This window comes from Oncorhynchus masou, chromosome 1 (assembly GCF_036934945.1).
Source record: "Oncorhynchus masou masou isolate Uvic2021 chromosome 1, UVic_Omas_1.1, whole genome shotgun sequence".
In the NCBI taxonomy this organism is placed as follows: domain Eukaryota; kingdom Metazoa; phylum Chordata; class Actinopteri; order Salmoniformes; family Salmonidae; genus Oncorhynchus; species Oncorhynchus masou.
In genome coordinates this window covers 58,770,100-58,796,402 of record NC_088212.1, presented here as the reverse complement: position 1 = coordinate 58,796,402, position 26,303 = coordinate 58,770,100, and the positions used below count along the sequence as shown (strand labels likewise).

The following is a 26,303-nucleotide window of genomic DNA, read 5'->3' as shown; positions in this document are numbered from 1 at the left end:
AAAGGACAACCTTTCGAACAGCTGCAACACCTCTGGCTACTCGAGTGAACCTTGTTTTCTGGAAGCGATACCGACGGAGTTGATGAATGCCATTGTCTGTGTTGATGTCCTCGCCGTAGCACATGTAAAAATAGTTCCTCTTAACATTTATCGTATTTCTGAGGAACTCCTTGGAAGGTGACCAACATAAACTATTCTTAACAACTTGAAGCACGTCTTTGTACCCAGTGGCACAGTGGACACTTGGACAAGGTATCCATTTCCTTGTCCGGGGTTTTGGCAAGACAAGAGGAGGCTATGGCATCCTCATGGGTAAACTGGATTTGCTTACTCTGGAGACGGACTTTAGTTCCCTCTCTCCTCGTGCTTTGGGTCACCTGTCTCGGGACACACGGAGGAGAGGATGACGCTTTTAATGCAGAGGTAATTGGATCGTCTTCACTGAAACTGTCAATGTTCAGAAAGATCCCTGTGTGACAACAATGCTGTATTGTTAATACAAACACTAGTTTTAATGTATCATAATATGCTGCAAAACACATACAAATCATTTTTTTTAAACTCTCACCAAAACTCCAGTTAACTTTTGCTGACATTGCTATTTTGACTGCCCGTATTTCAATAGAGATATAACATTGACAACATATAACATTGACAACCTTGCACTCAAAATAACAATTGGCCAAAATAACAAGTATGTGTGCTGGGGACAGGTCTTCCTAATCATTTTGGATACCCTGCAAGAAAACCAAAATATTTGTTAGGTCAAGTCTGTTCCAGTCTTGAAACAAAAAGTCAGCTCATTATTATACAGGTTGCTTATTCATGAGGCATTCATGAGTGCAAATGGGTCACTTTTTACACACACACTTTGAACTTAATGACCCAGCCCATTTGGTCTGAGGAACCCGATCCAGCACACCAAGCTGCATATCCTGCTCATAACAAGCTCTTCCAATATTAACAGGACCATCCCCTGTGTGCCACTGGAACCTCTCCCCAAAAAGGCCATGCTGCTCGCCAAACTACACAAATCTTACTCAATTCACTGACACACTGACACACTCTTGCAGGCAGCACCATATGTGGAAAGCTGCTGTTCCTAGAGGAGATCTGGGTCAGGTTAAGTCATCCCACTGTTATAACCACATTCTGTAGGCGCATATCCATAGTATTGGTCCTCCACTTTACCCTTCCTACAGGTAGGGTTGTTTTGCTTTCTTGAAATGCTACAACAGTACCTGAAAAGGTATCTGCGGCACTGACCGAGTCATGCTGATCTCACTAGTTGCCCCCTGCTTTGGACGTGCAGTATGAATCCACTGAATGATTAAATGTGGGGGGGAATAGGCAAGTGCTTTCGCAGTTCATTTCCAGACCATCACGCTTTCTGTCTTCAGCGGGCAGGCAGTGCTGATTCCCGACCTGCTCCAGTTAGGTGAGAGGGAGCTGAGATGTAGGTTAATGTTTGGGGTGAGATAGGTGAGAGGGAGCTGAGATGTAGGCTAATGTTTGGGGCGAGATAGGTGAGAGGGAGCTGAGATGTAGGCTAATGTTTGGGGCGAGATAGGTGAGAGGGAGCTGAGATGTAGGCTAATGTTTGGGGCGAGATAGGTGAGAGGGAGCTGAGATGTAGGCTAATGTTTGGGGCGAGATAGGTGAGAGGGAGCTGAGATGTAGGCTAATGTTTGGGGCGAGATAGGTGAGAGGGAGCTGAGATGTAGGCTAATGTTTGGGGCGAGATAGGTGAGATGTAGGCTAATGTTTGGGGGAGATAGGTGAGAGGGAGCTGAGATGTAGGCTAATGTTTGGGGCGAGATAGGTGAGAGGGAGCTGAGATGTAGGCTAATGTTTGGGGCGAGATAGGTGAGAGGGAGCTGAGATGTAGGCTAATGTTTGGGGCGAGATAGGTGAGATGTAGGCTAATGTTTGGGGGGAGATAGGTGAGAGGGAGCTGAGATGTAGGCTAATGTTTGGGGCGAGATGGGTGAGAGGGAGCTGAGATGTAGGCTAATGTTTGGGGCGAGATAGGTGAGAGGGAGTTGAGATGTAGGCTAATGTTTGGGGCGAGATAGGTGAGATGTAGGCTAATGTTTGGGGGGAGATAGGTGAGAGGGAGCTGAGATGTAGGCTAATGATTGGGGCGAGATAGGTGAGATGTAGGCTAATGTTTGGGGTGAGATAGGTGAGAGGAAGCTGAGATGTAGGCTAATGTTTGGGGGGAGATAGGTGAGAGGGAGCTGATATGTAGGCTAATGTTTAGGGAGGCGAGCTTAGCAATAAACATGTGTGCTCGAGGGAATCAAATGTCCCAACAAATGTGTAGAGAAGAATATACCCTTCTAGTTTTTCTTTACAACACACCAACTGAATGTGGAGGGCCAGTTTGTAATGCCCTTTCTCCTTTGTTTTTGTATCGGTCTGTGTTTTTGTGGACTTTGTCCCAGCTGCACCCACTTAACCATGCTGTGTTGACTTTAGTGCTTAGCCTCTCCCGTCAGGTCAAGGCTTAATGAAGGGGTCAGTTATGCACACGTTGTTTCTTTCTCTCTCACGGGCCACTGCAGTTGAGGTCGGTTGTTGTGTTGTGACTATCGAAATTGTTAAGCCACTTTGAAATCATAGTTTTAACACGTAGCCAGGCAGTGAGGCAGTCTGAACCACCACAATCTGCCTGCTTCCTTCGCCAACACATGTGTATACACATTTCTCCCACCTGTGGGGCCTGTGGCAGATGTAACATCTATACCGTAGCACCGTTGTGCTTGCTGGAAGGTTCCGGTGCCGTGAGAGATCAGAAGTTGTTCTCCTGCATCGTCATGGATGGGAAACACCATTTTTCTTTTCAGACGGCCAGATGAGGTCTACTTTTTATTGTCCCAACTTTCACCCTGGATTTACCACTGCCAAATATATATATATATATATATTAATGTGATTTTATGTTGCATTAGACTCTCAAAGCCCTAGTGACCATGATGATGGTGTTTGGCCTATGGGACTCCCAAGGTATATTACCAATATTATAACTTAATAATACAATTGGAATACTATAATATGGCATATTTAGGAGAGACTTTGTAAATGTAAGACAAACCCATAGAGGAGTATAAAACATTATTGTGTCATAAGAAATCAACCCCTAATGAATGTAGTATAGACTCTTAGATTGAAACACTGTGCTGGAGAAAATCAATATTGTCATCATTCAATTAGTCAATACGGATCACATCAGTGATGGGTCGGCCAATGCGTGCCCATGCATTCTTACCGGAGTTGTGTTTACGTTTGTGTTTTGGTTGAGTGCACTCTGAGTGAGGCAGATTTGTGACTGGCTCGACTGAAGGATTACGATGAAGAATGAGGCTCACACACAGGTAGTTACTGCTGACCCTGCAGCCATTGTTTAACAGACAAAAAGACCGGGGGGGGGGGCTTTCTTGTCCCGACATGCCACATCCTGGCAGAGTATTAGCATTGTAGTGTTTGGGTGGTAATGGGGTCTTTAAGTGTAGTCAGGGAGACCTGTTGACTGAGGGATTGTTTAAAAGAAATACGGGGCGGGGTGGAGACTGACGAGAACAGACAGCCTGTTAGTTAACGTCTATCTGCCTACGTCTGTCCTCAAGGTGTGTGTTGGTGTTCACTTGAGAATTTCACGCTTTGTGTGTGTCTTCACTAAACTGTTACACTTAGCCTATATCTGATATTCTCTCCATTCAGTTCAATGTAACGGGATTAATCAGCATGCATGAACAATGTGCATATAAGCTCACCTGAGATCTGTCTTGAATGGATTCTCCCCTTTGCGTTTTTTACTGAACTTTCTCACTGACGATATGGTCATCAGCTCCCTCCCTGAGCCTACAGCTTGACCTATCACAAGAGACTGGACTCCTACACGGTCTGATGAACAGAGATGGCGTGGGAGTGATAGGGAGCGAGAAATGATAGAGAGAGAGGGAGAGAAAGAACGAGTGAACTAGGCGGCTTGCTCAGCTGTGCCGCATGTGATGGGTAAGTGTGACAGCTTTTTTCTCCAAATGGGACACAAACAGTGGAGAGACATTTAGGCCTGCAGGACTCCCAGGCAGCTGAGGGGCAACAATGAGAGCTCTTGTCTGGAGAGGACTGTTTCAGAGTGAAACGGGGGAGAAAGAGAGACCAGCATAGAGAAGAGGTGGAGAAGGGGGAGGTGCCGGGGTTTATTAAGTCTGCAGGACACAGGAGGCCGACTGTTTGCTTCCTGAAGCCTTATCTTTATCTCCAGTTTAACCCTTAACGTTGGCAGAGCCAGCCTCCCTCTATTTCTGCTTATCCATGGAATCTGCAGCATGACTACTGCATGTATTCCAACCAGTTCCTTTGTGTTCCCCTGAGGTTGCCCGTCGCCATGGGCACAGCGAGGTTTCATCTCCATGGCGAGAGGTAATGGGTAGTGATGAGAACGGGAAATGCCATTAACCTCAAATGGTGACTGTCTTCCCTCCGGATCTCTCTCTCTTTTTCATTTTGTTTTTTATCTCTCTGGATCCCTGTTTCTCGCTCTCTCGCTCTTTCTTCTCTCTCTCTCTTTCGCTCTGTCTCTAGCGCTCTCTCTGTCTGCGTCCATCTCTCTATCTCTCTCTCTCTCTCACAAGACACTCCCTTTACAGAGTAGGACAGTGCCTGTGTGTATTTTATTTCCTCCCCCTGTCTCTCTCGCCTTCGTTTTTATTCTCTCTCTGCTGGAGGTTAGGACCAAAAGATGGCAGGCTACCAAGTCCAGGGAATGAAAGCATTCTCCATTTGTTAGTGTCTTGGCTGACATTGTGCGGGACGCAGACACACGCACGCACACACACACACACACACCGAGTGAGGCTCATTTTGCAATTCTTCGTGAATTGCTGGATCCAGGAGGCCTTCGTTTTGGCAGGTAGGCTCAAGGTCTTATTGAAGGAGCTGCTGACAGGGTGGCTGATTGGACTAAAATACGTCCTATGCCTCACTCCCCCCTGGAACCATAGCCTTGCTTTGTATTCAGTACAGAGGATTCTTAGAGGCTAGGGTACAGACTGAAGCACTTTACTTTTTTAAAAGGGTGCTTTCATATATCTAGAACGTGGTGCAGCCTATTTCTCTTGTTCCAACGCCCTTCAATATATACCATCCCGAACGATGCCAGAGAGAAAAGAAACCTGGTTGTTGTGTATTTTACAGGCTGGGATCATATATTTTCCGTCTTGTATGAACATTCCCCTTCATCTCCTACACCCTCCAGAACCCCGGACTCAGATTGTGTGATCGGGCCCTTATCTGGAAGATAAGGTGGGTCCCACCGAAACCAGCTATAAACCAGCCATTCTCCGCTTCCACCCATAGCCAATGAAAATATAGGATAAGTATCTGCCTGAATGTGTATGAAAGAGAGAGAGAAAAATGTAGAATGAGGGAAGCGAAAACAGGTAGCCAGCCAGCAGGGGGTTGAGAATGTGACAGGAAAGAGAGAGGAAGTTGATATCAGAGAGGGAAGGGGAAGAGAGTAAGAGCGGCTGGAGAGAGTGCTGGCGGAGAAAGAGCAGAGACAGAGCAGTGTTTCAGCTCTCTGTAAGGCTCTCTCGTCAGCCATGTTTCCAGAAGCAGCAGCAGCAGCATGGGATCTGGGGGCCCCCAGTTGGTGCCCTGGAGAAAGAGGGGTTTACATTCAGCTTGTGCCCAGAAACAGGGCCGGCTATTCAGTCCTGCATAACAGCAGAGGGAGGGGACCACAAAGGCCTGTGTCTACAGTGAGCAGGGGGGTTGGAAGGGGGAGATCATGCCAGCCAGAAACTACAGGGAGCCCCATGCAACTAGGAACAGCTACCCAGGCCTGGTCCTTAGCTAGAAGGGAAGTGGCCATTATAGCACCCCCCCCCCCCTCTGCTCAGTATGGTAAGGATAGGTCCACTTTTAATCACCCAACCCCCCCCTGGTAATTCACAAATTTACTGCTCTGAGAGGAGGTGTGTCTTTAAGAGTTTCTCAAGATGTCCATGGTTGCTTGTGTTACAGGGCCAGAGGTTGTTACTATTCTCGCGTTAATCATGTGGCCGCTTCGCACACTCAGACTTACAAATATCAGAAGAGTGGCATCAGCAAAAGTGTGGGCATTCACGTCTCCCTCCGCGAGGCTTCTAAAGATGTTCTGACAGTTGGAAGTGGTTGAGAATGATTCAAGGCAGAGAGGTAAAACATCTCACTGGGTGTTAAATGGCTCTTCGGGAGATGAGGAAATGTAAGCCACGTGTTTTCCGTGTCTTTTTTATTCTTCAGTGAAAATATGGCTTTTGCCTCGCTGGTTCATACGCTGTGATTTATCTCTCGGACACAAACGGCAGTCAACAAAATGGTGTCTCAGCGCAGCTGTGTGTAATCGAACTCGGAGATACATAAAGTTAACCCGCTGTGTTAACTCTGCTCTCAGTCACTAGCCCTGTTATTGCCTCCACCTTGGTTACAGCAGGCAGGGCGGCGATTCAGCAACCACAGTATAGGGTTAGTTGTGTTTTTTACAGTATATGTGTAGCGGACGTCTTACGTAATTAGCACTAATTACATAATTAAAGATCAGTAGCCTCCTATACAGTAGCATGGGCTTCAGAGAAAAGCCAACCCCTACCTCTCCTGCCACCCAGGCATTACCCATCAGCTGAGGGATGAGGGGTGGCCATTTTGGTGCGGCTGGTTAGTTCCTGATCTCTCTCTTTCACGATGGTTTAGCTGATAGAGTTCCTTGGCCACCCTGTTGAGTGTCTCCATCTGTAGATCTATCGGCCGTGACACTCTGGCACAGCCTGTGGTGGTATTAAATGTCCCTTTAGCAGGTGGAACGATCAATCTGAAGTCTGTGATTGTATCGGGTTTCTCCCATCATGTCTTCCTCCCCCACACGGCAGTTTTTAAAAAATGTATTTTGAACTTTTTTTAAATTGAACCTTTATTTAACTAGGCAAGTCAGTTAAGAACAAATTCTTATTTACAATGACGGCCTACTAAAAGGCAAAAAAACATATTTTTTTAAATAGAATATAAATATAGGACAAAACACACATCACAACAAAAGAGACACAACACTACATAAAGAGAGACCTAAGACAACAACATAACAAGGCAGCAACACATGACAACACAGCATGGTAGCAACACAACATGACAAGGACATAGTAGCAACACAACAACATGGTACAAACATTATTGGGCAAAGTCAACAGCACAAAGGTCAAGAAGGTAGAGACAACAATACATCACACAAAGCAGCCACAGCTATCAGTAAGAGTGTCCATGATTGAGTGTTTGAATGAAGAGATGGAGATAAAACTGTTCCGTTTGAGTGTTTGTTGCAGCTCGTTCCAGTCGCTAGCTGCAGCGAGCTGAAAAAGAGTAGCGACCCAGGGATGTGTGTGCTTTGGGGACCTTTAACAGAATGTGACTGGCAGAACGGGTGTTGTATGTGGAGAATGAGGGCAGCAGTAGATATCTCAGATAGGGGGGAGTGAGGCCTAAGAGGGTTTTATAAATATGCATCAACCGTCTTGCCACGGGTATACAGAGATGACCAGTTCACAGAGGAGTATAGAGTGCAGTGACGTGTCCTATAAGGAGCCAATTAGTTACACTCTTCTCTATGCCTATTAAGCTGCGTTTACACAGGCAGCCCAATTCTGATCTTTTTTTTCACCAATTGGCCTTTTGACTTAATCAGATCAGCTCTGAAAAAGATCTGATGTGATTGGCCAAAAGTTCAGAATTGCACTCTGTACGGTGTTAAGTTTCTCTCTGTCCCTCTCTCTCTCAGTCATGGCTGCGGATGTATGGCTACCTACCTCAGGCCAGCAGACAGATGTCCACCATGCGGTCAGCTCACATCCTTTCCAACGCCGTCAGCGACATGCAGCGTTTCTACGGCCTGGCGGTCACCGGGGCCATGGACCACGGCACGGTGACGTATGTCACACTTCCTTCCCTGTTGTGCTCTTGTCATCTCTGCCATCCTAATGCCATTCTCCTGAACCAGACCTCTATGTCTCTCTCTCTCTCTCTGATGCCTATGGGTCCAATCATGTCAATGGATTCATTCCCTAGTTTGTAGTGGATTTGTACAGTGTGAGGGAGACGGAAGGATTTGAGCGATAAGTGATAAGTTTAATGGGAGTGTGAGGCGGTTTGGGGTGTAGATATCAAATACCCAACAGGGAGCAATCTTTATTTTTTATTTTGAACCTTTATTTAACTAGGCAAGTCAGTTAAGAACAAATTGTTTTTTAACAATGACAGCCTAGGAACAGTGTGTTAACTGCATTGTTCAGGGGCAGAAGGACAGATTTTTACCTTGTCAGCTTGGGGATTCGATCTAGCAACACTTTCGGTTGCTGGCCCAACGCTCTAAGCGCTAGGCTACCCGCCGCCCCGTCTTGAACCCACAGATCTGTTACTGCACATAAAACGCATGAACCCTTTCTATGCTATGGCACCTGGGCTGGTGTCACGGGCAGTGTATCTCACAAAACCCCAGTGTGACACTGTGTAGAGGAGTGGAGAGTGTAACCCTGACGTCCTCTCCTAGAGCCATGCGGAGGCCGCGCTGTGGAGTCCCAGACAAGTTTGGGGGTCAGATCAAGACCAACGTTCGGCGCAAACGTTATGCACTCACGGGCCACAAATGGAACAAGAGCCACCTCACCTACAGGTAAATAACAGGATTTACTTCACCTTGGTCAATCTTCGTCCATAACCAAATTCCAAATGAGTTTTCATTTGGATTCCTCCTCTTCCCTTGCAGTATACAGAACTACACACCAAAGATCGGGGAGTACAACTCGTATGAGGCCATCCGTAGGGCCTTCAAGGTGTGGCAGAAGGTGACCCCGCTGACCTTCGATGAGATCCCCTACCAGGAGATCAAATATGGCCGCAGGAAGGAGCCTGACATAATGATCTTCTTTGCCTCGGGTTTCCATGGAGACAGCTCACCCTTCGATGGCGAGGGCGGGTTCCTGGCCCACGCCTACTTCCCTGGTCCTGGTATGGGTGGTGATACTCACTTTGACTCTGATGAGCCGTGGACCATCGGCAATGGGAACTTACAAGGTAGGTGATGGATGTGGATGGACACCGGTCTCTTTAGCGCGACACCAGAACCACTACTTCTTGTACATACCTATGAGAAAAATGCAATGTCCCTGCTTTCCTCTCTCCTCACCTACTTCAGCTGGTTTGTCCCCGCCTTCCTCTTGTTCAACCATAGTTGCCACGACAAACCAGATCGTAACTCGTTATGTTGAGAATCTGTCAAGTTTCACTCCTCCATTAAACTTCAAAGTTAGATGGATGACATCATACTGCTCTTGCAACTTCCACCGGCTCTCAAAGCCGTGTTTTAAGGAATGGTAGAATTCTTTTGTTCTAAACCCCCCCCCCCCCCCCTCTTTTCATCCTTTCAATCATTAACCAAACTGCTGTTGCCCAGAGTGGTCTTGGTGAGGAACTGAGGGTTTTCCCCTGCCTTGTGGAGGTGAACGTTGTCATTTCCTGAGACAGGTCAGAGCAGAGGCAGGTGGCTGGCTCTGCTTGGTGAGGTCAAGAGAGTAGGAGGTGTTACTGGACAGATTACCGGAGAGAAGTCTAACTGCCACAGCGAGGGTGTTGAGGTAATTCCACAGTGGGAGACCGGTTTTTGAGTTGACCCTGTCTTTAACACTGTTGTATCCTCGTGCAGCCTGGGTCTTTAAAACTCTCTTGACACATGACTGTTAACGGTCTTTTAAACCACGGAAATTCTAAAAGTAAAGGTCAACTAAGTTTTCGTGGCACATTAACGACATTGTTGGCAAAGCTTAAACGCGCTTGACAAGTGTTGTGGTTATTACACACTGATATCCAGCTAAGCTGCAAGTCTATTCATTAGGCTCTTAGATGGGGATGTGTGCTGCTGTGTTCATTTTAGTGAGGGATAAGTTGGCTCTTCTCCCGAGACGTTTGAAGTCAGTAAAGCCACATGGTTGTCAGGGTTACCTTACAGAGACTCTCTCTCTCTCTCTCTCTCTCTCTCTCTCTCTCTCTCTCTCTCTCTCTCTCTCTCTCTCTCTCTCTCTCTCTCTCTCTCTCTCTCTCTCTCTCTCTCTCTCTCTCTCTCTCTCTCTCTCTCTCTCTCTCTCTCTCTCTCTCTCTCTCTCTCTCTCTCTCTCTCTCTCTCTGTGTGTGTGTCCTGTGGGATATTTTTAGAGTAACTTGGATGTGCTGATAGCTAGCTAAGTCACAGGTTGTGGTTGGAAGAGACGTTGGAAGGGGAGGGGATAAGAGCATGGAGCTGGCAAAAGGAGGACTCCTGAACATCTCAACTTCCTCAGATGACAGAAGCCATATGACATAATGCTGTCTGTCAGTACAATAGAGTGATCCCTACAGACATCTCACAAACCACCCTCAGCCTTCATTTCAGACAGGATGGCCCACAGATCAGGTTAAATGTCAATTAATACTGGAACGGAATAATGTGTCATTTGCTGGGAAAGTACCATGCCATTACTTGGAACAAACTTAAAAGGCGAACCTATAGGATAGGTCAATTCAAGGCAATTTCCATCTACTTTTTTTGAGGGTGTCCACAGGATGTTCTTTGTGGAGGGCGGTTGAAGTGGCGGTCACTCTGCCACAAATGTGTTCTCTGTTGCCGTGACAATGCGTCACTGTCAGTCTGTCTGGGACAACGGCAGGCTTTGATCAGGGTACGAGGAGGACAGCGTGTCTTGTTGCTTACCAGAAGACATTAGACCGACTGCTTTATCTACTGAAAGCACTATTAACACCATTAACACCATTAAAAACCCAGAACAAGCACATTTGTCTGCTTTGACTTCATAACCCCAATGGGAGGTGCTTACTGTCTGAACGTGCAGACTACTGCCCCACCGCCATGTAGTCTCAGTTAGAATGACGTAACTGTGTTCCTCACTTGGCCAGCTCTGGGGAACAATAACCAGGGTCAAAATGGGAAGACCCCTTGACTTCCCCCCCAACCCCCACCTCTACCTCCAACCCAACCCCCAACTAAAACCCAAATCCCCAGCTCCAACCCTAGCTCCAGGTCCAACCCCAGGTCTACCCCAAGCTCCAGCCCCAGGTCCAACCCTAGCCCCAGTTCCAACCCTAGCTCCAGTTCCAACCCCAGGTCTACCCCAAGCTCCAACCCCAGCCCCAGGTCCAACCCTAGCCCCAGTTCCAACCCTAGCCCCAGCTCCAACCCAAGCTCCAGGCCCAGGTCCAACCCTAGCCCCAGGTCCAACCACAGCTCCAGGCCCAGGTCCAACCATAGCTCCAGGCCCAGGTCCAACCACAGTTCCAGGCCCAGGTCCAACCCTAGCCCCAGGTCCAACCACAGCTCCAGCCCCAACCCTAGCCCCAGGTCCAACCCTAGTCCCAGCTCTAACTACAGCTCCAGCCTCAACCCTAGCCCCAGCTCCAACCCTAGCCCCAGGTCCAACCCTAGTCCCAGGTTCAACCCTAGCCCCAGGTCCAACCCTAGTCCCAGGTTCAACCCTAGCCCCAGGTCCAACCCTAGCCCCAGGTCCAACCCTAGTCCCAGGTTCAACCCTAGCCCCAGGTCCAACCCTAGCCCCAGGTTCAACCCTAGCCCCAGGTCCAACCCTAGTCCCAGTTTCAACCCTAGCCCCAGCTCCAACCCTAGCCCCAGGTCCAACCCTAGTCCCAGGTTCAACCCTAGCCCCAGGTCCAACCCTAGTCCCAGGTTCAACCCTAGCCCCAGGTCCAACCCTAGCCCCAGGTCCAACCCTAGTCCCAGGTTCAACCCTAGCCCCAGGTCCAACCCTAGCCCCAGGTTCAACCCTAGCCCCAGGTCCAACCCTAGTCCCAGTTTCAACCCTAGCACCAGGTCCGACCCTAGCCCCAGGTCCAACCCTAGCCCCAGGTCCAACCCTAGCCCCAGGTCCAACCCTAGTCCCAGGTTCAACCCTAGCACCAGGTCCAACCCTAGCACCAGGTCCAACCATAGTCCCAGGTTCAACCCTAGCACCAGCTCCAACCCTAGCCCCAGGTTCAACCCTAGTTCCAGCTCTAACTACAGCTCCAGCCTCAACCCTAGCCCCAGCTCCAACCCTAGCCCCAGGTCCAACCCTAGTCCCAGGTTCAACCCTAGCCCCAGGTCCAACCCTAGCCCCAGGTCCAACCCTAGCCCCAGGTCCAACCCTAGTCCCAGGTTCAACCCTAGCCCCAGGTCCAACCCTAGTCCCAGGTTCAACCCTAGCCCCAGGTCCAACCCTAGTCCCAGGTTCAACCCTAGCCCCAGGTCCAACCCTAGTCCCAGGTTCAACCCTAGCACCAGGTCCAACCATAGTCCCAGGTTCAACCCTAGCACCAGCTCCAACCACAGCTCGAGCCCCAACCCAAGCCCCGAGCTCTCCAATATAGCTGTCCTTCATTTCACTCCAACCATTTTAGAACCATTCTTTTGGAAGCGATGTACAGTACATTTCTGTCTTTCATTCCGGTTCCTAAGGCTACACTACTAGATTGTCATGGTTTCAGTGCCTTTTTGCTTTACATGTCTGTAGCATGAATTAATGAAGTGTTCTGGCTCCTGAATCAACACACGGTTAGTTAGCGTGTGGAGAGAGAGGATGACAAAAGACACGTTGCGTGAGATGCTACCTGAATGGCCCGTATCGCTCGTTGTCTGCCATTCCCTCCTGGGTGATCCCAGTAACGCTGTTAACACTTCCTGCTTGTGGCCACAGCTCAGGTCATTGCTCTTCTCACTTTACTCACTCGCTGTCGATTTCAGGTTTAGTCGTGACGAGGTGTATACTTCTTAAAAGTGCCTTGAGTATGATAATGACTATCCTCCCTCTCTCTCTCTCTCTCTCTCTCTCTCTCTCTCTCTCTCTCTCTCTCTCTCTCCAGGTAATGATTTGTTCCTTGTTGCGGTACATGAGCTGGGCCATGCCCTGGGCCTGGAACACTCCAACAACCCAATGGCCATCATGGCTCCTTTCTACCAGTGGATGGAAACGGACGACTTTCAACTGCCCGAGGATGACCTCAGAGGAATACAACAGATCTATGGTGAGTTGGCCCTCTGCGACAAAACTACTGGTATATGGACCTGATAATGTTGCCTGGAAGAGCTTTGGTTTTCAGTGTTTTAGTCTGATTTTTGGCACTGCAGTATAACTGCATAAGAGTGGGGAGTTCCAGCCCTGGGCACCCCTGTGTTTAGAACCCTGATTGAAGTTGGAATAGTCTGAGGTCTGTGTTTCCACTCTACATGCCTCCTCCCCACAGCTCTAAGTGGAAAATCAGCCTGCTGACTCACATATCCACTTATCTAGCTTGGGCAAAACCAGGACACAGCTACCAATTATCAGATCAGTTGGAGGACAAATCTCTGAGCCCTTGATTTCCTTTTAGGACTTTGGAGTGGAGAGTAGCCTCGAACTGCTTTTATTTCATGCGTTTATCACTTTATCTTCTTTAGGTCAGCCAGACGGTACACCCACCCAGGCTCTTCCCACTGTCACTCCTCGCCGGCCAGCCCAGCCAGACCCCAAACCCCCCAACTCTCCCCCCAAGTCACCCCCCAACTCTCCTCCCAACACTCCCCCTAGATCTCCCCCTAACTCTCCCCCAACGCCCCACCCCGGAGGCCAGACAAGCCCCGCACCACTGACCGCCCAGACCACTACGGCCCAAACATCTGTGAAGGAAACTTCGACACGGTCACCGTGCTCAGGGGAGAGATGTTTGTGTTCAAGGTGAGGACCTCAGACTGCCTTCCGACACATATGAGATGAGTTGATTCAGTCTCAGCGTGGCTGCAAAGAACAGATTGCTCTTGGATGGCTGCATGACCTACTTACAGTACTGTCACTAGCTGGCTACCACCTGGTTACTCTACCGTGCACCTTAGAGGCTGCTGCCCTATGTACATAGTCATGGAATACGGGTCACTTTAATAATGATTACATACTGTTTTACCCACTTCATATGTGTATACTATATTCTAGTCAAGGCCTATCCTATTTAACTATTGCTAAACATATACTATTCTCCAGATATACTACATATTCTGTTCATATACTGTCTATGGTCTATACATCCCATCACATATATACATATGTATTTATCTTTATACTCCAGACTCCCGACATTGCTCGTCCTTATATTTCTGTATTTCTTAATTCCATAATTTAACTTTTTAGATTTGTGTGTATTGTTGTGTACTGTTGGATATTACTGCACTGTTGGAGCGAGGAACACAAGAATTTCGCTGCAGACGCAATAGCATCTGCTGACTGTGTGACCGATAAAATGGGATTTGATTTGATCTCGCAGGTCATTTGATCAAAGGCTGGTCTTATTGCAGCCAGTGGGCGTGATAACCATGATGCTGTCTGTCTGTGTCTCTCGGTAGTAAAGTAAAATCTGCTCTCCCCAGGTTAGGATCATCTGGAGAGCCTTATGGGCAGTTGGTTCAGGGCCTGGGTTCAATTGGGCCCTAAGCAGGCTGTAAAACCTCAGAGCTGTTCTATTTTATGACATGGAGCCCCGTAAAGAGGAGAGGAGCAGCCCTCTCTAGGTCTCAGGTGTGCCTTAACAACTGCAGGACCAACCAGTCCAGGGCTGTGACGATGGCTCTCGTTTGAACCATTTGTTAGGCCATTTGCCGACAGCTGGAGAGGATTTCACTGTTTATGCTTCAGTTGATGTGGTCGACTCTTCTCTTTTGTATGAAAAGAGCCTGTGCTTGACTTGGGCGGGAGGTCGTCGGAGCTGAGTACCGGCAGCTAAAATGTTTTACTGCTTAAGCTCCTGCTCTTCATTTAGAATATTAGCTCAAAGGTATCTAGCACCTACATATAAATATAAACAGGGCACGCACCTGTTTCAGTCCAAGTCTAGCATTGAAAAGAGCCATGTTCCCTCTACTGCACCCCTCTTTCTTTCGACTGTATCTACATAAGTTGGTGGTCTCTTTTTTTCCAAGAACTGCCATTTGCCTTGACTTCAGTTATCTGTCTCTCTGGCCAACTGTCTCGGTGAGAGAGGGCAGAGGAGGTGTACATGACAGACACCATAGAGTTGGAGGGTTATGTAGATATGAGAGCGGGGGGGTGGGAAGAGTCATCTTTGACTCTTTCGTCATCACGCGTCATCTGAAGTAGTATACATCAGCTTTACGACAGACTGTAGCTTCACAAAGCTGTCTCTCTGCGGATGCCCCCGGCCTATTTTTGAGGAAAGGTACCATCGAGCCCAGAATGTCTCTGACATTGAGTAGTGTTCACAGAAAGTCACATCTGGTCAGTTCTCTTTTCTCTTGTGCGCCTTTGAGGCTCCACGGTCGGTACATTTGACTAGTGCGGGTGGGTTTTTTTCTTCTTTAGAATCGTAATTACACTTCTGTCATCTCTCTTCTCTTCCTGCCTCTGCGTGTTGGAGTAGATTAGATGCAGGGCAGGTCTGCTTTAAATGATGTTCTGTTCACTAACAGGCTGCGCTTCCCCGCTTGAAGGACAAAGACAAGAGCTGCTGCCAGGAAGATGCAACTCTTAGCTTTTACCATTAATGCTGACAGCCCAATGCTATTAACTTACCGCTAATGAATGAGTTTGCAGATCTGTGAGGTCGTTTTTGGAAAGCACTCCGAGTCCCACACTGAGAGCGCGATTTTCCCGATTTTCCCTCTTGTACTGTGTTTTGTGCTGACTTAAAACAAACAGAGCAGTTCAACCAGTTGAACTACTTTATTTAAGTCCCACTCGTAAAAAGCTCCTCGTGCAACATGCAGCAAGCCCAAGCCAGTTCCAACAGTAATTGGCACACGCGATATGCTCAGTGCTGTGGTCGTGGGTATTATTAGCCTTCTAGCATTGCCTTTAGTTATTTCATTGTCCGTTCTGGCAGGCTTGTCATGTAGTGCAGGCTTTCGGATGCGCTTGGGAGCCCGACCACCCGGCAGCAGGCTTCTCCCGAACCCCAAACGCTGCTTGGAACAGAGCCTGTGTTAAAGTCAGGTGACAGAGAGAGTACGGGCTAGCAGCTGTTTCCCCCACCTTTTAAATGGGACTCAATGTGCCCTCTCTTTCTCTTTCTATAGACGGGACCCTGCCCTCTCTTTTAGACACTGCAGAGTATGCCATGGTGGTGAAAGGGAAGGGGGGAGTGTGTGGCGTGGAGAGGGGTGGGGTTAGTGGATGTAGAGGAGGAGGGAGGGGTGGGGGCTGGGTGTTAGAACAGACGGTTTTAATTTAGAGGCCCTTGGCTGCGTTCCTGGGTCTGGTTTCTATATTAGACAGATCTGAAGTAATCTCAAGCTCTGGGCCTGAGCCAACGAGATGGAGGGAATGTGAAGGTCAAGCTCGGACGCCCACCGCACCATGTGACTAGGGACTTACTGAGGACGCACTGACAGAGAGAGAGAGAGAGAGAGAGCGAGAGAGAGAGAGCGAGCATGTGTGCGCAGATGTGTATGTAGCGTATGTAGTGAATGCGTTATTGAAGTATTTCTCCTATTGATTGATCCAAACTGTTGAACGTGGCTGTGAAGACTTCCTCCTCCAGGCAATGTGCTGAACAGGCTCTGATAGAGAGGAGAGGTTCAGGAACTATCAGGCACATGGCCCATCATGTTTGGCACTCTCTGTTCCTCTCTCCCATATGTTTCTGCAGTTTACTGACTGCGTGATGGTACTAAACTGCTGATACGCAGTGTTGCGTCCATTTCTGGTGTGCAGGCAGCATCTCCCAGCTAGGTCTGCAGCTCCAGAGAGCCATGTCACAGGCAGGCAGGGTCAGAGGTTAGAGGTCAGGCTGAGCAGTAGAGCTCCAGTGGATGTGTCCTCGAACGGCTCTCCCCGCTCTTTTCTGACAGGGTCGCTGGTTCTGGAGGGTGCGGAGGAACAGGGTCCTGGACAACTACCCAATGCCCATTGGTCACTTCTGGAGGGGACTGCCTGGGGACATCGATGCAGCCTACGAGAGACACGATGGGAAATTTGTCTTCTTTAAAGGTATTTGTACTCTCCTCATCTCCTAACCGCACACACATGTAAGACTACAAGCAGGCGCGGAGGAATACATACGAACGCGCGCGCACACACACACACGCACGCGTAAGACTACAAGCAGGCGCGGAGGAATACATATGAACGCGCGCGCACACACACACGCACGCGTAAGACTACAAGCAGGCGCGGAGGAATACATGCGAACGCGCGCGCACACACACACACGCACGCGTAAGACTACAAGCAGGCGCAGAGGAATACATACGAACGCGCGCACACACGCACACGTAAGACTACAAGCAGGCGCGGAGGAATACATACGAACGCGCGCGCACACGCACACGTAAGACTACAAGCAGGCGCGGAGGAATACATACGAACGCGCGCACACACGCACACGTAAGACTACAAGCAGGCGCGGAGGAATACATACGAACGCGCGCGCACACACACACACACACGCACAGTCAGTCATTGTTTTTTAAATTTTTATTAGGGTTAAACAGAGGAGAAATAGTCCAACTCAGAGGCCTGGAATAGTGGTTGTAAATGTGTTGAAGTAGCAGCAATGACAAAACATCTGAATGCTTTGGTTACACTATAATGAAGCATTGTTGCTGATACTAAAATACATTCACAAACATTGTTTCAGTCCTCTGTGTGTGCGGTGTGTGCATTTTCTTTTTACGCTAGTGTGCCTTGGAGATGAAACCTAAAGCTGTTAGTGTTTTCCACATTACAATTTAATTACAGTTGAGCAGTGAGTAAACATTGCTCATTCCACATTAACACTTATTTCGGCAGATAGTAAGTGTTGCTTGATCTCCACATTCACTTTAGCATGGATCCCCAAATGTATTGTAACCTCGAATAGTATATTACGGACAAACAGTTTTTGGATTGATCGAAGAGATGATGTTTCTGTCTAAATGGAAAAGACAATGACATCGTCAAGTTGAAATGGGAGGACTGGAGATCCCTAGAGTTTTGCGCTGCAATGCAATTCGGATTTGGCTAGACATGAGATCTCCTTGGTGGCAGTGAATGCCCATTGGCTCAAGCTATAATCCTCCCCAGACTCCTCATTCGGTCACAACTACCTCGTTCCTCCCTGCACCGTTGCCATAGAAACCGTCCCATGCCCCCAAACACTTTAGGTTTTAACTTTCATTTAGATCATTTTCCCTCATTAGGTTGACATAAAAAGTGCTTTTGCTGCTATACAATTTTTCGCCCAGACTTCATTGCGGTTTTCTATTGATTTCCCCCCCCCCACCTCCTCCTCAATTGTTAAACCACAAATGTAATAATATCCTTAGGAGAACCTACTCAATATGAGATGTCTGTAGAGGTTATTATAGATCCCGCTGGCATCACTTTGTTCCATGAATTTTGTAACCAGAAACAGTGAAAGACAGATGAAGATAGCGAAAATGCTTTTTGGGGAGACATTTGAGCTGTAGCTTTTTAAGACAGCTGGCTCTCCCTGAGAAAGTCTTCAGGGCAAATGATGTCATTGGCAAGGCCTTCTGAAATTTGGATGACAGCCATAGCAAAGAAACGAAGGGACCAAAAGTTGGCCTGCAACATCTGGCAAATGTGAGAGAGAGAGTTGCATCAGCCGTTTGTCTCCAGATGCTGACTGCAAAGGTTTTGTTTTCAATGTAGAACTGGGCCAGGAGAACAGAAAGCAGGGCATGTGGGATGGTGCCTCTGTGTCTAACATACTGTAAAACAATAAAAGAAAACGACTCACCATGTCCTCGACATTTCCACTCGAACCACTTCAAATGGATTATATCTAACCAAAGCTGTGCATAAACACAATTTCACTCTCTATTATGTCCACTATTGGTGCAATCTCGCCAGCAAATAAACAAGACTGTAATGTAATGGCGGGTTAACAGTTTCCATAGCGATCTCCAGGTTCATGAGTGGTAGTTGTTGGAAAGGGAAAGTCCCTATGCTCCACAAAGGACCATTAACCATGAATGCCTTTCTCCCTCCCTCTTTCTCTCCATCCATCCCTCCCTCCTGAATTATTATGTCCCACAAAATATCTGTCTTCCCTTTCCTGACGTATCTGTTCCCCCACCCCTCCTACACCACTGTACTTCTCCTCTCCTCCCTCCCTCCTCTCCTCCACCTGTAGAGAACAAGTACTGGTTGTTCAGGGAGGCAAACCTGGAGCCTGGTTACCCCCAGGAGCTGACAGACTACGGCAGGGATATCCCCTATGACAAGATAGAGACAGCCATCTGGTGGGAACCATCAGGTTTCACATACTTCTTCAAAGGAGACTGGTAAGGAAGGGACTCTCCTAGTTATCTGTGAATTGTTGTCCTTTTCCATGTTGACCGAAGGAGTTTCCATCATGCGTTCACTAATGTAAATTGTCTTCTATTTTTTTGGGCTACGGAATATGTTTTTGCACGATTACGATCACATCATCTCTTGGCGTGTGCTGACTGCTTTTTGGGGGGAGGCTTAGAAGACACATACACCCTGAGTTCTACATTAATGCCTGATTTAACATGCAGGCTGTATAGGGGTATTTAACATACTGTTATTCTCTCCCCCTCGTCTCTAGGTACTGGCGCTTTAACGAACAGTCCCGTGCGGTAGACAAGGACTACCCCAAGCCAATCAGTGTGTGGGTCTCTGCGGTCCCGTCCTCTCCCAAGGGGGCTTTCCTCAGCGATGATGGAGGTGAGAGAGGCGAGAGGGGGGCCAAGAGAATGCCAGTAATGAACACTCTAAACAAAGGAGAAGGGTGGGTCTGGTCAATCAGAGAGAGAGCGAGAGGGGGAGAGAGGGATGGACAGAAAGAGAGCTTAGTGTAGGGTTGATGAGCTGAGTAGGGGGAAAAGGTGACATTAATTTGAAAGGATGAAGAAAAATAAGGTGTTTTTTTGCTGTCTTTCTTTTCCCCAGAACCGTACTGTGTTTACTGCCTCAATCAATGCCGTGGATAAGTATTTGATTATCATAATAGTGTATTTAGTACTCAACATTCTGCCCCTGTCTTCCCCTCACAGCGTATACATATTTCTACAAGGGATCCAAATACTGGAAGTTTGACAACCACAGGATGAAGAGTGAGCCGGGCTACCCTAAATCCATCCTGAGGGACTTCATGGGCTGCAGTGTGGACCTGGACCCAGACAGAGACAGGGACACCGACGCAGGCCGCAAGGTCCCCGAAGTGGATCGCCCGCCCTTCAACCCTGACGCAGGCCGGGACAAGGAGAAGGACAAGGAGCGGGACAAGGATCAGGACCGTACCAATGATGTAGACTATAAGGACGAGAGAGAAGAGGAGACCAACGAGGTGGATGTGGTGCTGAAGATCGACGAGAGCGAGACGCGCACTATGAACATCATAATGGTGACAGTACCCCTGGTCCTGGTGCTGTGCATCCTGGGACTGATCTACGCCATCATCAACACACTGAAGAGGAAAGGAACTCCCAAACTGCTGGTCCACTGCAAACGCTCCATGCAGGACTGGGTGTGACCTCTGACCCACTTAATAACCCCCCCCCCCACAACCTGAACCCTACCCTCATTCCTCTATCTTCTCATCCAAAACATGGTAGTAGAGACATACGTGCAAATGCATACACACACATGACGCACACGCACACACACACACACACACACACACACACACACACACACACACACACACACACACACACACACACACACAGCAAACATAAACACATACACCTAACTCGTTCCCCTCCCATGGTGCTCTACCCAATGAGTTGACTGTAGTCTATTTATATCAGAACATTTGCACATTGTTTTTTGTTTTTGTTTGGTTCATATTGTGTGTGTGTGTCTTTTTTTCTAAACCAGGAAGTGTCTGCATTATTCTCTCTCTCTCTCTGCCCGTTACAGTGGGTTTCTCTGAGATAACTTCCATCTGGTTCTTGGATTAGCCTTTGAAAGGAAAACAGAGACTTAACAGAGCGATAGAGAGAGAGACTGCAGCACAGAATGAAGGGAGTGAAGGAGGTTTGATTCTGTGAAAAGCAGAGAGCCCCCCCCCCCCCCCCATCCCACTCCTCCCTCCCACCTCCTCCCTCCCTCAGGACTCCTACAGCTGAAGCAGGCCTACTGCACGTCAGGTATCAACAGGAGAGAGATCAGTGTAAATAGTGTCACAACTGCAACTCACCCAATGCCTTTTGTCACAATACCTTCCATGTTGAACAGCCACTAACTGAACTTTTGGTTTTCTCATCTGTTTTTAATTCAAGGGCACCATGGATGATATTGAATCTTGTCCATACTTTATAGACAACTTTCACAAACGTTTGGCTTATTCAACCAAACATGGTCCCGTGGTGCCTTTTTAATTTCTAACCTTGTTTCGGTCCTATTAACCGCGGCAATGAGAGTTTGAGTTGTTATGATTAGGGAAGGGTTGGAAAAGAAAGGTGCTTCTTTCCTATTTTTATTTTTTTTAAGACAAAGGCAATTCACTGTGAAATGACTCTGTGTGGGACTTGGAGGAGCAGTTGAGGTGCTGAGGTAGGAGAGAGACGGGGTATTGAACGAATATCCACTGGGCAAAAACAAATTGAATCAATGTTGTTTTCACATCATTTCAATGTGAGGATGTTGAATCAAGGTGGAAAACTGATTGGATTTGCAAAAGGTCACCACGTAAGGGAATCAAAATTTAAATTTTTAAACTTTTAACCTAAATCCAACCCAGCTAGCACATTTGGTTCCTTGGAGGTTGTGGGAACAGACATTTTTGGTTATCCATTGGTTCTGGGAAAAAAGCCAAACATTTCCTGAATAGTAAAACGGAATGTCTTTTAAACATTCTGAGAATGGAAGTGAGCATTTTGCCTGTTCTGGGAACGTTCATTTGTAGGCTGCAGGGAGGTTGTGAGAACGTTTTACTATGGTTCCCTGAAAGTTTTCCTGTGAGGTTTTATTAATGTTCTGAGGTGGAAATTGTAGGTTATTTGAAGGTAATTAAATAAAGTTCTGGGAATAAGACTTTTAATACTACTGCTATCTTAGGTTAACTGTTTTGAACTCCAAGCACAGATAGGACACATGGAAATTCACCTTCTTAGGAACTGATGATATTCTGCTCTCTCTCCATGGACTTATTAGTCCATTGATGCTGAGAACGAAATGTATGTTTTTTAAATAACATTCTTATAACGTTCTTTGAACGTTACTAATGTTTATTGTGGGATTTTATGGAACCTTTTATTAATGTTTCTGAGAAGATTACTTTAAATAGAACCATGAGGAAACCTGCAGAAAACTTTATGCTGAAGTACTGAAATTCCCACGGAAGAACGTTGTTTCTTAACGTTCTCTGGACATTCTGAGAACATAGCTTTCAATAGAACCATGAGAAAACCTGTAGAAAACGTTATTCTGTAGTACCGAAATTCCCACAGAAGAACTTTGTTTCTTAACGTTCTCTGAACAATTGGAGAACATTACTTTAAATAGAACCATGATGAAACCTATAGGAAGCAGTACTGACATTCCAACCTAAGAAATATAAGGTTCTCAGAACTTTATGAGCTAGCTGGGTACCCTGCACCATTCCCAGAACATTGTGGGAAGGTTTTATGCAAAATAACCAGAGGCCAACCACGCTCTCACCAAGCTCAAAGAAATGTGATTCTCAGAACATTATGTGCTAGCTGGGAATGACATGCTGAAATGTTTTGTTGGTTTCATGTTGAATTGAAGTTAGTTGACAACTCAACCAAAATTAAATCAAATTAGAGTTTGAAATAACATCTGTGCCCAGTAGGTAAGAGATTGACTGACACTTTTCATCTGAGAAATACTTGGAACCAGCGATACTTCAGCCTCCTGAAATGTTTTAATAAATATAATTCAAGTAATGCACCACACAATGAGCCCTCTCTCTGTAATACCCTACTCCCCTACATTTAAATAGATTGGAGGGCTTTCTCTCTCGCTCGCTCACTCGCTCTGAACTTGTTCTAGAGAAGTATTCCTCTGAACATACTCAGAAAATGTCAGCACATCCTCTCTTTTAAAATAGCAGGTGTTTTAAAATATTCTTAACCTCCAGCCTAGAATCTTAGGCCTTGTCTGTACCAAAGCAGGCTTCTTTTCATTTTCTGAGAGCTCCAAATGGAGAGACAGACTTTACCAGAGAGGGAGAAGGGGAACGAGAGAGGGCGTGTGAGGCTAGAGATCTACATAGGGAGTTCAAAGACAGAAACCTTATCTGTTAAGTGTTTGGGAAGGCTTACAGTCTGTTCCTGGATTGTTTTACCCAGATGTTGGTGATTGTTGGAGGGGGTTGGGGAGGCTGCAAGGCAGGCTGAGTGAGAGACCAGAGGTCCATTCCTACAGCTGAGTAAGGCAGTAGGGGGAGTGAGGGAGAGGAGCTCACTGCGGGGCTCTTCCTGTAAGGATTATTATTGGCACTGTATCCCATGACCCACATTCACTAGCTCCAGAGAAGGAACTGTGGAGTCTATTCTTTGATACCAAAGGGAAATAGTAGCACGCAGTGTCTGTAACTTCTTTATTTATCACATTGTTATGTATTCCCTATGCTCTTGTCTTCGACCACAAAGGCGCTTGTACAGCATGCATACATTCTGGTAGATTTACTAGCAGCCCAAAAGATACTGGGAAAGTATTTGCTGTAAGGTAGAGAGAAGTCATTTTACACTCAGATACCTGACAGCGTTCACTGTTTACCATCCGTCAAACAGTAGTTGTGATGAACATGTCTCTCTGAGGCATCGACGGGGGCGGGGTAGGTGCACTGAGGATGCGTGAGATGCTTCAATAATACCACTGAGATGGGGGAAGGCCAGTTAAAAGGGCTATTATAAATATTATTGACAGCGGAGAGGAATCACTGTCATGAGAGGTCCTGCGTGTGTCAGTGATGGATCCCGCTCGATGGGGTTGCTAGGAGACCGCCTCTGTCCACTGCCCTCTCATTGTGCTGCGAGGTTGAGAGGGGAGTTAATCAGAGGTAAAAGCCTTCCCTCTCTCTTCTCCCCCCTGACTACCCCACCCGTCCCCATCCTGTCCAAATCAATGCTAAAAATCACCATCAGCAGGCCAAGAAGGTATCTGGACAAATTCAAAAAATGCTCACTCATTGTCTGAGACCCAGTCCATGCCTTACTTGCTCTCTCTTTATCTGGGATAGCTAGTGTCTTTGTGCCTGTATGGAGTAGACTATCACTGCGAGTCCCAGACCTTTGTGGCTGTTTGTGTTCCTAGTATGTCCGTCTCTTAGTGTGGATTTAGTTTCCAACTGTGTCTGAGACGTCTCCCCAATAAGACACTGTAGTCCCCGACGATGCCTGCCTTCGAACTAGCTCAAGCAGATGCAACGGAAATGTGGGAAATTTCACAAAAGGAACTGCCTGCTTGAAGGCAAATAGAGCCTTTATAAGAGCACTCTGGGATTGAGTCCAAGACTGCTTTGTTTTGTTTCCTTTTTTCTTTTGTTTTTCATGAGAATTGTTTGGAACACGACAGCAACGATAAATACAGCAATGAAAAATACAGTTGTGAAAAATACAGCAATGAAAAAATACAGTTAAGAAAAATACAGTTATGAAATATTATGTCAGGGATTGATTGAGGTATCAACACCCTCTGTGTATGTGTTTGGTGTGAGTTTTTTCGAGTGCTATTACTCTGTAGTCGCCTCTAGTAACTTTACTCTAGCCTGACAGTATCACTACTTGCTCTCTCTCTCTGTTCAACACCACTCTACTCTTCTGCGCTCGTCTGGTCTTCTCTACAGCCCGTCTAGGCCCTGCCTTGGCCCCAGGGGGACTGTAACAATGGGCTCTCTCACAAAGTGCAGCATTGTCCTCCATGCTGTCATTGCTCCAGCCCAGCAGGAAGGCAGGCTGAGCCCTAGGCCAGGATCCGGATGCTTCCTTCCTCCCACAACCCCACTCTGTCCCTCCCCGCAGCTCTGTCACGGCCAGGGAGGGAGCAGAGCAGCCAAGGCGGTCTGATGTTTTATATCCAAGATAGAGAGGAACCCAGCAGACTATGCTGGTTCTATATATTCCGTTAGTTGTTGTTTGTGGCCAGTGCATTTCACAGGCATCCTGTACAGTTGCTTCATATCGTCTCTCGCGGTTAACCACTAGCTTGACCAAAATGGTTTTGTTATTCATTGCAATCAACAACCACACAGGATGCCAGACTGTTCTTTGTGGAGAAAAAGAGAGATCTGTTAGAAAGATGACACGGAAGACATGTCAACAGAAAGGGGTTCATTTTGATCCCTGCGTTAGATGTCTCAATCCTCTTGTTTGATGTCTGTCAAGATTCAGAGGTTGGCGGGGAAAATGATCGTTGCACTTCAGTTGAGTCGTCAACGTCTCGACTCCAGACACACACTCGGTGGGTGTGCATCCCTATCCCAGAGTCCATCTCACCTTACTCAATCAGCTGAGCTTGAACAACTGAAACCACATGCTATTAACTCTCAACTGACTTACGGTAGACTGCTCCTCCCAGATCCTTGGAAAACCAGGCAACTAAAAGCCTACTAGGCTCTGGCAGCACAGCATTACATCTCACAAATGTTTTAAAAACTTTACAGCAATGTTGTGTGAAAGTTACTACCCAGGTAATGCTTCAGTGAGTAGTTTTTTTTTAAAACCTCACCACGCCTATTAACATTGATGGGATGAAAATAAAAAAGTTAATTTGTCTGTGTGATTATCATGATTATTTTGAATATTCATTCAGTTTGTTTAATTATGTGCCGTTCTTTTTCTCCGAATTCTTCTTTGAACTTCGTAGGATTTCTTTTTTTTGTACTTTGAACAACATTCCGTGTGTGTTTTTATTTTGTTTTGCTGTAGAACGTGAAGATTTTATACATTTGCGGTGTGTGTTCACCTCCTGTTGAGTGTGTTAACAATCCATGCTGGACATGTACATAATAAAACGCTCTGAAAACAAAGAGGTCGAGTAGTCCAAAGTGATCGTGCATTTTAGGGACTATCCCAATGACCTATTCGTGATGTGACTTTGGGTTTTGATGCTTGGCACTCCACCAATACAGAAGCAGTGGGATCATGATTTATTGTCTCCGCCGTAATGTAAAATTCCCAAAATGAGGACTTCAGTAAACAAACAAACTGTATTCTGACAATGGTCCCACCCCTTCTTCAAACGGTCCCTGAGCTAAGATCGCGGTCCGTGACCAGGGCCCAGGAAACATGGACCATGGGAAAACGG

At 47.1% G+C, this 26,303-nt stretch overlaps 1 protein-coding gene across 1 annotated transcript; it reads left to right on the top strand.

The window, feature by feature from the left end:
- The first annotated feature begins 282 nt into the window (after nucleotides 1-282).
- Nucleotides 283-26,025, top strand: LOC135547204 (matrix metalloproteinase-15-like). The gene is given in 11 exon segments (XM_064975984.1): nucleotides 283-423; nucleotides 7,817-7,965; nucleotides 8,585-8,707; nucleotides 8,801-9,108; nucleotides 12,937-13,098; nucleotides 13,511-13,677; nucleotides 13,680-13,787; nucleotides 16,907-17,045; nucleotides 19,195-19,345; nucleotides 19,633-19,751; nucleotides 20,081-26,025. Coding segments are annotated over 11 exon segments (2,031 nt in total). The 5' UTR covers nucleotides 283-297; the 3' UTR covers nucleotides 20,560-26,025.
- The last annotated feature ends 278 nt before the right edge of the window (nucleotides 26,026-26,303 follow it).